The 11,396-nt window shown below is 45.7% G+C and overlaps 1 protein-coding gene across 5 annotated transcripts in view; it reads left to right on the top strand.

Moving 5' to 3' along the window:
* Positions 1-11,396, top strand: part of Dzip1 (DAZ interacting zinc finger protein 1) — a 53,321-nt gene that overhangs the window by 22,508 nt on the left and 19,417 nt on the right. For 4 of the 5 annotated variants that reach the window (XM_055609816.1, XM_055609815.1, XM_055609814.1 and 1 more), the window contains 4 exons: positions 659-799; positions 1,168-1,210; positions 2,682-2,729; positions 7,117-7,173. In XM_055609816.1, the coding sequence (XP_055465791.1) occupies positions 659-799; positions 1,168-1,210; positions 2,682-2,729; positions 7,117-7,173 (289 nt within the window). The remainder of the gene's footprint in view (positions 1-658; positions 800-1,167; positions 1,211-2,681; positions 2,730-7,116; positions 7,174-11,396) is intronic. The other variant, XM_055609817.1, reaches the window with a different exon arrangement.

Here is an 11,396-nt window from a genome sequence, read left to right as displayed (position 1 = left end):
ATTCCTCCACTCCTCCCATCTGTTCCTCCTCCCTTTCCATCCATTCCTCCTCCCTTCCCATCCATTCCTCCTCCCTTCCCATTCATTCCTCCACCTTCCCATTTATTCCTCCACCTTCCCATTTATTTATTCCTCCACTCCTCCTATTCGTTCCTCCGCCCTTCCTATTCATTCCTCCTCCCTTCTCATCCATTCCACCCTTCTCTTTCTCCCTCTATTCTTGAAGCTCCTACCTATGTGGGCCAGGGATTCTGCTGATGGCTGGGAATATAAAATCAAACGAAGTCACTGGCCCACGGCTGCCAGAGCTGGCATGTGGCTATGAGGGTAGGGGTCAGTGCTGCATGAAAAGTTCATCATGGAGGTGCTACAGGCTGTGGGGGAAACACCCTTAACCTTGATCATGCAGCAGCTGCATGGTGGTTCGTGGCATGTGCTCAGGGTGACTCCACTGCCTCTGCTCAGATCATAAACTCCCAGGAAAGAGACACAGTCTGGTGCAGCCAGGACCTTGATAAGCACTGACTGAAGGTTTACTGCGTGGCCCAATGCACAGAGACCACATAAAGCCATCAAGGAAGTCAGGACAAGCATATAAAATCTGTAAAATAACCATGCATGCAGCTTGTGGGCTGACGGACCCCCGTTGTCTCCACAGCTCCTGTCACACATTGAAAAGCTTCGGAGCTCCATGATGGCAGATCTGAGTGCAGACAATGTTTTCTACAAGAGGCGGGTAGAAGAGCTAGGCCAGAAGCTGAAGGAGCAGAATGAGCTCATCATCACTCAGAGGAAGCAGGTACATCTGGGGGAGAGTACACGGAGCATCTTTGAACAGCATAATTGCTCCAAGAACACAGAGGTTCTGTGTTCTTCACAATCTCAAGTTGAATGACAAGAATGGACTATTTGCAAGCCTCCCCAAAGCTGCTTTAAACACAGAGGTAACTCGGATAATAAATTGGAAGGTAGATTAAATGATTGGCCATGATCATGGGAGAAGGCCACTGTGTTACTTGTCAACAGTTCTTGCCTGTGCTGGGAAGCATATGTTGGGGTGATTTAGTGAGAAGGTTCATTTACCAGTGGCCATATCTCGTCTGCATTCAGTCTACCCACTTGTGCTTTAGAATAGGAACTGCTGTCAGACTGTCTCATCTTTTACAGATTAAAGAATTTGCCAGTGAGCCCCACTGCAGTGAGATGAAAGGTAAGTAGACAGGATTTCCACGCCAAATCCGAGGCGGCCTGCCTGCCTGACAGCTCTGGGTACAGAAACCTGCGTCTGCTGATTTATGTCTCCTGAGGTGGCATTTACTTGATATTTTAATTCGGGATATCTGTCCTTTTGTTGTTTAAATATTTGAGAAATCTGTTGCCTTAGCGGCAGAAAGTTGAAGGATGAAGAAAAGCTAACCTCGTATTTACTATCTATATATTATTCAGTCAGCAAATATGTGCAGAGTTGTGGTTAGTACTCACTTGCCTCTTTAAAAACATTGTAATTTGTGTGTGTGTGAGTGTTTTGCCAGCATGTACATGCTCCCTGTGTGCAGTACTGTGGAGGCCAGAAGAGGGCATCAGATCCCCTGGACCTGGAGTAACAGGTGTTTTTGAGCTGTTCCGTGAATGCTGTGAACTAAATAAACCGCGTTCCTCTGCGAGAACAGTCCTGCTCCTAACTGCAAAGCTACCTTTCCAGTCTCGCCCTTTATCTCTTGAATTACACTCATAGGCAGAGTTAGCGACCCAGGGCTTGGAAAGAATTTGAGTTCAGCCCCCATCTCCGACACTTACAGCTTTTTTAGTCTGTGTTCAATTTCTTTGTCTCTAACGGAAAAAATCTAGTACTAGCTACACCAAAACCCTGTTACAAGGATTAAATTGAATAACTCATGAAGTACACTGGTTACACACCCATCAGGACTGACCTTAAACACTAAATTCCGTCTGTGTAGTGGTTTGGGGTTATGACAGGGTTTTAAGCACAGTGGCACACTCGTGCCCTGTGAGCTCCAGAGCAGTAGCCAGCCACCTCACCAGGCGTTGTCTGTATCAGAAGGGAGAGTGGGGCCCAAAGCCAGGCTTTCGCCAAGGTTTCTCTGGGAGATCCAAGGATCGGCCCCTGTGCACCTCAGACTGTCAGAGAATTCTTGTGTGGGAGACACCAGCGAGGCTCGGTAACAGCATAAACACCTGAATTCCTTCCATCTTTTCATGAGATAAATGTTTGGCAGAAAGCTGGGAAAGGGAGTGAGTTCATAATTCCTTTCAACTTCCCCTAGGATAATGGGAGCTCAGGTGATAAAAGATTTAAGTTAGTGTTCACTTAACTATAAATAATTCCTGGAAATCACTCCAGAAAAAACTTGAACTTTAAAAAATTTGAGTCAAGTTGGGTGGGGTGGCACATGCCTTGAATCCCAGAACTAGGGAAGGAGAGGCAGGTGGATCTCTGAGTTTGAGGCCACTGTGGTCTACAGAGCAAGTTCCAGGACAGCCAAAGCTACAAAAAATCAAAACAACAAGGAATTTGAGTCAACCATATTCCACAGAGTGGAGAGGTACTGGGTGTTGCAAAGATTCTTTTTTTTTTTTTTTATCTTTTCTGTTGGTCAGGCTTAGGAAAATTGCTTGAATCTTTCAGTTGTCATTTTTAACTTATATTTTTGTTATTTCAGGGAATTCTCTGACCCGACAAGCACTGGAATCTAAATCAGCTGCACCCAGTAAGTGTCTGTGTAGGCTTAGGCATTAAACTATCTTGATACTTGTTTTTATCTGCTTATATAATTCTTTAGAGATTTTTTTTTTCCCATGACATAATGGTTCATGATCCTGTGACTTTAGTTAGTTATACCTATTGTTTGGCAGTTTGACTAATAATGAAATGGGTAAAAATTTTGGCATCACACAAGTTCACATTTTGGGATTTCCCAGGGTTACCTGGGAAGAGCACAGTTGGCGGCCACGCCACAGTGACAGGACTAAGAGCAGTGCTGAGGACTTTAGTAGTTCCCCAGTCCTTATTTGGGATCAGCGTGGGCATCTGATCTAGGGCTGGGATTCATCCAGGTGCAGTTGTAAGCTAAGAAGATCAAGTCTGGGGACTGACTGGGAATATGGCAGTAAAATCCTTGCTATGCACGTGTGAGAACCTGCATTTGGTCCCCATTGGGGAGAAGCTGGGCACAGTAGCACATGCCTGTGATCCCAGTGCTGGGGATCAGAAACAGCCGTCTCTGGCCTTGTTTGCTCCTCGGTCAGCCGGATCTGTAAGCCCCAGGTTCAGTCAGGGATCCTGTCTTAAAAGTTCCATGAATGCTGGGTGTGGTGGCCTATGTCTCTAATCCCAGCACTGGAGAGGCAGAGGCAAGGCAGGGCTCTGAGTTTGAGGCCAGCCTGGTCTACACAGCAAGTTCCAGGACAGTCAGGGCTACTCAGAGAAACCCTGTCCCAAAAATAGACAGACAAAAGATAAGCTGGAGAGATAGTTGAAAGGTTGAGAGCAGTTATGAGGACTGGAATTCAGATCCTAGAACTCAGGTAAGGAGCCAGGCGTCCAATTAGCAGCTGTAATTCCAGTCTGAGGGATCCATTACCCTCATGAGACATTGCACACGCATGTCCAGCCATAGACACACACAGACATAAATAGTATAATAATAATAACAGGGAGACAGCGGACGCTGATCCCCACCTTCCGCAGGCAGACACATGCACACACACTCACACACACAAGGACATGTGTGCACACATACACAAAGATGTGACCTTTTCACACTTTTTTTCAACAGTGAAATAATTTAAATCTGTTTGTCTTTGTTCAGGAAAGAGGAGAAAAGGATTCTGGGTAGAGAAGCCAGAGCAAGTGGTTATCCGTGACACTGTGATGTGCAGTGTGCACGGGGCTTGGGAGCACTAGTGGCTCAGGACTGAGCCACTCACTGGGCCAGGCGCAATAGCTAAACCACACTCGTTACTGGGTGTGTTTAGGCTTTCATCGCTTAGTTTCCACCCGCTGTTGCCACTTAAAGCCAAAGAGCAGAGGACGGTGGGAGGAGGGAGCTTGGTGCTGAGAAGAGAACCTGGACTTAGGAAATAAAAAAACACACACTTCAGGGGAGGATGGAAAGGTAAAAAACTAGGTTGAACAGCAAACAAAGGAAATATGACCAAATATACAGAGAGAGAAAAAGCAACAGCAAAGCATATCTGGAGTGATTTTCTCCAAATGGAGTGTCCAGATAGTCTGAGTGTCCAGATCTAATGGGGTATGAGAAGTAACAATTGTATATAATTGTATTAATAGTTAATTAACTGTTTTAATTAGTAATTGTATATAATTATTAGTAGAAACAATAATTGTACATAATTATATTAATGATATTAATTGTATTAAGATTATGACACATTAAAGAATCTATTCAATTTTTCAAATATTTTTAATGTTTAAAAATGTGTGTAATGTTTACATGGTTGTATGTGTTAATTTATTTAAAGGAGTATGTGTAGATTTCACTGGTGGTACATATAGTCAGAAAAAGTATGTCCCTGGGACCAGCGGGATTGGGAAGTGAGGTGCCTCTGTAGCCCATACGCACGGGTCCCTTAAGGACCCTTAAGGTCCCTTAAGGCGTACTCATCCTGCTCTCTCCTCCGGTGTGGAGACAGGTCTGAAAGTCCACGGTTCTCTGGATAGCAGGGGAGTTCTCTTTGTGAAAGGAGCAATTGTATCCTAAAGCTGAAGATGAGAAAACCCAGATAGTAAAAGAAAGGTCATCATAGGAGTGATACCGTGAATAAATCTGATCTCTAACACCCAGCATAAGGTGGGTGTGGTCAGGTCTGTGGCTGCCAGTATGCTGCTCGGCGATGCAGATGCGGTCAGTCATCTGGGACAGACAGGCAGACAGATGGACGTTCGTCCCTGCCACCCCCTGGGAATGTGGGTTAGGAAGAGCCTGACGTGATCAGTTTAGACCTTAGTCATCCAGGCTGTTGCTAACGGCCATGATAAGGGAGGCGTTCTGTGGCTTAGGAGGCAAGCCAGGAGATGGTCAGTTTTAACACGGTCATGGCCTGTGGCTTTAGAGTTGGAGTGACATCTAGGTCAGGGACTTTCTAGTGTGTGTGTGTTTTGTTGTTGTTGTTGTTTTAATGTAAAAGGATGGGTATTGAGTTAGTAACTATTTTATTCACATAGCAAGATACTTGAGTAAAATTACACAGCTACCGTATAACATAAAACCAGTAGACAATAAAGCAGTGAACTTGGCTGTGTTTCAGTAAAACTTCATTTACAGAAACATCAGCAGACTGACTCTTTACCACAGGCTGTAGTTCACAAAACCTTGATATAGATTGCATAAGTTGCAAATGGTTCCAGAAGTCCTGCTTTCTAAGTTTCTGGTAATTTATGGGGACTTAGGGGTGGAACACTCTCGTGAGTGTTTATTTTAAAGAAAAGATGTAAGTCTGCAGAGGTAACAAGGTTATGACCGATATTTTAAGGCAGGATTAGAACCAAAGATGAACTAGAGAAAGAAATGTGTAACCCGTAGGTAAGATGTTTAATGGGGAATGGAGGGGGTGGGGCTCTGTAACTGGATCCTTCAAGGACTCCAGATAGATTGTGAAATCCTGTTAAGAAAGGCTGAAGGATTTGCTGGAGACATTACAAAACCATTTATTATTGGCTGAGTCAGATTTCCTCTGTCTAATGCTGTGCCTGAGTTAATAATAATGCCTTCACAAACAGGACAGACATTGGAAGTAGGAGAAGACAGGGAACAGGGTAGGAGCCTTCCACAGAGGACCTCTGAAAGACTCCACCCACCAGGGTATGGAAGGAGATACTGAAACTCATAGTCAAACTTTGGAAAGTGCAGGAAACCTTATAGAAGAAGAGGGAGATAGAAAGATCTGGAGGGAACAGGAACTCCACAAGGAGAACACAGAGCCAAAAACCCTGGGCCCAGGGGTCCCTACAGAGACTGATACTCCAACCAAGGGCCATGCATGGAGAGGACCTAGACCCCTTGCTCAGAGGAAGCCATAGGGGGCTCAGATTCCAACTGGGTTCCCTAAAAGGGGAGCAGGGGCTGTCTCTGACATGATCTCAGTGGCTGGCTCTCTGATCACCTCCCCCTGAGGGGGAAGCAGCCTTACGAGGCCACAGAGGAAGACAATGCAGCCCGTTCCAAAGAGACCTGATAGGCTAGAGTCAGAGGGAAGGGGAGGAGGACCTCCCCTATCAGTGGACTTGGGGAGGGGCATGGGAGGAGAAGAGGGAGGGAGGGTGGGATTGAGAGGAAACGAGAGAGGGGGCTACACCTGGGATACAAAGTGAATAAATTGTAATAAATAGATAAATTAATTTTTAAAAAGAGAAAAAATAATGCCTTCACATCTAGCTTTATTCTTGTGATATTTTCCAGAACTCATTGAAGCTTTCTTCCAAAATAGAGGCAAACTTAAATGTCCAAGTCATGTATTAGATAGACAATTGGGGTCTAGTTAAACACTGGGATGTTACTTGACCATAAAAACAATGCTGGTAACCTACTATACAGTGAAAACATGCTAACTGAAAGAAACCAGAACATAGCTTGGTAGTTCTCTGTGTGTGAAATGTTTCAGTCAAGTCACAGGCACACAAATCACAGGACAGAAATAGTTGCCAGAGGCTGAAGAGAAGGAGCCATAACCGCTAATGAGTGTGAGCATTTGGAGGGAGAGTCATCAAAGTGTTCTAGACTCCTAGTGGTTGTGGTCGTACAGTGCTGTGAACATACTAAAAGGCACACACGCATGCGTGTGCAACCACAACATTTAAGTGATTTTTCTCAAAAGAGTTGTTTTTAAAACTTGAGGACGTGGCTCAGTGCTGCACTAGCATGCACAAGGCCCTGGCTTTTCTCCCTGGCACCTCAAAAGAATTCTCTCTCAAAACTTAATCAAATTAGACCAGGCCACCTGGCTAGCGTCTTTTGTTCAAGGCATGTGCTTCCCGTGGGCTGTCTGTGTCATTTTGGAGGGTGTGTGGTCATGCTCAGTCAGACACCCAAGCTGCAGTGACAGGGCCAGTGAGCTTTTCCTTCTGTTCTGTTTCAGCGAATGCCCCAGCCACACGGCCTCTGGATGTACCATCCAGCCTGCCCATGGCAAATGGTAGGTCTCGCCAACAGTCTCCATGTTTCACCCTGAGTTAGACAATTCATTAACCCAGAGTGCCAGCAGGCGTGCGATTATATAAAACAGGAAACTCTTTAGTAACTGCAAAGCAGTCATTAAATCGTGCCTTCACAGATAACATGACTGAAAACGGAACGTACTGCCAAAGCCATAAAGCATGCAGCATGTGTGTGTGTTGTGGTGTTGGGCTTCCTGACAGCAGCTTTAACTTCGGTATTTCACTTATTTACAATCTTTGAAGGAGGTGGTAGGTCCAGAGGAAGAATGAGGTGCCTGGCTGCTAGACCAGCTCATGCCACAGGGCATATGTGCTTGTTTTTATAACTTTCAGGGTGGCAGCAACTCACCTGTTTTAAGTAAACAATCTCAATGATTGGTCAGGAAAATGTAGAAAAAAGATAGAAACCAGAGGCCACAAACTGGGTCAGGATGAAATCGCTGCCAGAAATTGGTCCTCAGGCAGGACAGCAGGTGGGAGGTACCAGGATCATGCTCTGGTAGATGGGTGATACTCGCAGCTGCATTTCTCTTCTTACTGAATTGGGGTTCTTCCATTTTTTGTCCTCTGCTCCTTATGTGTTTTCCCGTGGCTGCTGTGCGTTATGAAGGAGTCAAGGCAGGAGGGAGGACTACTTTTTCCTGTCTCATCTCCCACTGGTTTAGAGTCTAACAATTACTGTCTTCCTCTTTAGGTTTCAACCCTTTAGAAGTATAGGCGTGGGCTGGGTAGTAGCTGAGACAGCTCAGTAGATAAAGCACTTGACTCAAACGTGTGCGAATAGGATGTGGGAACAGGGAACACACACCTGTCATCCCAGTGCTATCGAGGAGAAAAGGGAGAAAGACAAGAGTCCACCGGGAACACTCTGGCCAGCAGTCCAGCACACAAAGCAGTACCAAGGGACTGTGTGAAAACAAGATGGGAGACGAGGACTGACACCTAAGACTCTCCTCTGACCTCCAATGCACGCCATGGCGCTTAACACACATGCATACACACACAGTCAGGAAGGAACTTGTGTGTTCCTTCATTGTTGGCGGTGCATGTCTGATACCCCACCTTTGGAGGCAGAATCACGAGGGGCACTGCAAATTCAGGGCCAGCCTGGTCTACTGAGCAAGTTGTAGGCTAGCCAGGGCTACATGGGATGCCTCTGCTTCAAACAAACAAAGGAGTAAGCTTACTTAGGTCTCTGATGGAACTAAACGAGGCTTTTTGTCACCATAAATATTGTAATCTTTGCATGACAGTCTTTGGCAATGATCCTTTAATCAATCACAGCATGAAATCTACGTGCTGGATTTTATTATTTATGGTAGTTTAAAACCCACAGGATCTTTTTCTCATTCAGACTAACAATAGATAAAATGTATATCCAACTTAAACAAATTTGTCTCAGTAGTGAACATACAAGAAAATTATCTCAACTCTATGCATAATGTATGAATATTTAGTATTTGGACAAGACAAAACTTGACTCCATCAAGAGGGTACACTCAGAAAAGCGGAACACAGTCAGGAAGTTTATTCCACCTTAGGTGGTCAAGGTGTCTTGTTCCCCATTGGTGGGACCCCTCACAGTCTTATTTGATTGGCTGGTCTTAAATGACATGCAGGAAATGAAGAGAGAAGGGGTCAGTCACTTTAATCCCAGAATGCAACGGGGCCTTTGTGTAAACAAAGTTTTATTGGTGGGGGGTGGGGATCAAAATATTTGCATAAAAGTCTGACATGGTGAGGGAGGAAAAAAAGATTTGAATTCCTTGTCATAAGCACAATTTTTTTAGTATCTGATAGAAAAGGTTTCTGTTTATTGTTTCTTACAAATCTCTCTTCTTTTTAAACATTATTTTCCTCAAATTCGTTTTCTGTCCTATACTGAAATAAGAAATTGCAGTAAGGAGGGGTGTTAGCAAGAGCTGACTCAGTGAGACTGAGTTAGCCCCCTGTAAAGGGAGTCTGTTATTCCTTCTGTCTCACTGGCATGGCTTAAAGCGGGCCTGACCTTCCTGGGGGTGGCCCCTTGGCCAGGACTGTGCTGGAATGTCAGCTCTGCACCCAGGCTGGGCAGTCAGTCCTCTTAACCAGGGGATTTCTCTTCACAAGCTGTCTCCCTGAAGAGGTGATCCCAGTCCTGCAGGAGGCAGACCAGAGATCCAAATTGTATTTTTCATGCTGACTTTCAAGCCTGCCTTCTGCTCTCTGGCAATAGACCTTTGAACTTGCTTCCTTTTCTCTGTTGCTAGCCTTCTGGACAATAGTATATGAGAGCACAGTTTCTTATTTAAATATTTTTATTTTTTATTATTATCGTGTGTGCATGAGATGGGGGTGGGAGGCTGGCGTGCATCAAAGGTGACTTTGTGAGGTGTTTTCTCCTGTCTTCACAAGTTCTGAGGATGGAACTCGCCTTGTGAAACCACCATGGCTCCTTCCTGGTATCCTCTAAGATGAAATGCTGGTTTAAAATACTAGCAAGCCCTGGCAAGAGGCCCACACCCAGATCTGGTCGCAGTGAGCAAGAGATAGGAGGGGACTTGGCCAGTGGCCGCTGATGTCCTCTGCTAACACTGGTGGTCCCCTTAGCCACGAGTGTGGTGACGACATGGAAACATCACTCATGTGTTATACCACATCAGTTCGTCCCTTTACCCTGTGATTTGCTGTCTTGGCCCGGGCTCTCTGGGACACATCCTGAGGTGTAGACTAGAAGCTTGGGTGCCTGGTATAAGGAAGGTGGGCTCAGGGAGAAGGGATGCTGAGCTCACACAGCTCAGGGCAGGCCCTAGAGGTCCTGCTGCAAAGCTGATGGGCCCTCTAGCATCGTCTACCCTGAGGCAAGAGACAGCAAGGGAACCGTACTCACACATCAGTCTGTCAGAAATGGGATATGGACCGTAAAGGAGAGGGAGAGGTGCCCTCTCCACTCCACGGAATCCACTGAGAACTGCCTGTGCCAGCGTGGCCAGTTGAGTCCGGAGGGGGTGGAATGGAAGCGGGAGCCACAATGGTTCCCTAGCTTTTGACTTTGCTTACCTACACCAGAATAGGCAGTAAATTCTGCTTCTAAGGTGGTCGAATTTTACATACGAATTTAGAGGATACTTCTCACCCACCGCTCTTAAGTTTTCTCATTAGGAATAAAGGATTCTGCAGAAAAAAAACTTTAAACCCAGGAGCAGTGGTCATTGTCTGTAGTCCTAGGGAGGTGGATCAGAGGAGCGTTACCTCCATGACTAATGGCCAAAGGCTGGCAAACCATCCCACCATATTTTATCTGTTCCTTTGTAACATAACTGCAAGTGTTATTTTTATAGATTGCAAATTCCTCAGGGACAGACTTTGTTTCCATTTGTCGCTGAGCCTCTGTTGCATGTGTATGACTATATAGCGTGTATATGCATACATATGTGAATTTATTTGTTCATGCAGCTGCATATGCATCCAAATCAGCATGCTAAAGACACACTTTAATAAAAGCCAGGCCCTCTGAGTAGGAGCTCTGGTATGTCTAATGACTGAGACCCATGCCTGGCTGCCTGGTGAGCTCCGTAACTGCTGACCCATTGCTCATCTGTTGTGTGAAAAAACACTTCCTGGGGAGATGCAACACACATATCTCCTTACCCGACACAGATCCCACAACAGATCAAAGTACAGCTATCACCGAGCTCCAGCTTGGTGAACCAGTGTGTTTTGGTGGGGTTACTTATAGGAGTAGAAATGATTCAGTTACATCACCATGGCCCACCCCAGAATGGGTGACAGCTCCCAAAGGCTGGGAGCCCGGAGCACAGTGCACAGCCTACAGGGAGCTTATCAGGTTGGAGAGTGACCTCTTCAAGTGACTCTGTTTGGTTCCTGCTTCGCCCAGGCAGCCAGTCTGGTCTCAAAGTTAACTTTGCTGTGGCTGCTAGGTTTGCCAGAGTCTTTACTCTGTCTGAGAGGGACTCTCAGCTTTTATTGCTTACCCTGGCAGGGAGGGGCCCAGTGAGGCTGGCCAGTTTCAGGAACTTCCTGGAGCTTTTTTATTTGCCTTCCTCCTTTCTTCCTGCACAATAGAATGTTTCAATCTTAGAGGAAAATGCTGCACAACACTTGAATGCAAAAGTTGAGTGTCAGGTGGAAGAGGGGGTGCTCTTGTGGCCTCTGAGCTACATGAGGGTGAGGCATGTATCCTGCAAGCCAGCATTCTCAG

Source organism: Psammomys obesus, unplaced genomic scaffold, assembly GCF_907164565.1.
Source record: "Psammomys obesus unplaced genomic scaffold, mPsaObe1.curated_primary_1811, whole genome shotgun sequence".
In the NCBI taxonomy this organism is placed as follows: domain Eukaryota; kingdom Metazoa; phylum Chordata; class Mammalia; order Rodentia; family Muridae; genus Psammomys; species Psammomys obesus.
The sequence above is the reverse complement of the archived record's forward strand: the minus strand, read 5'-3'. Positions and strand labels throughout refer to the sequence as shown.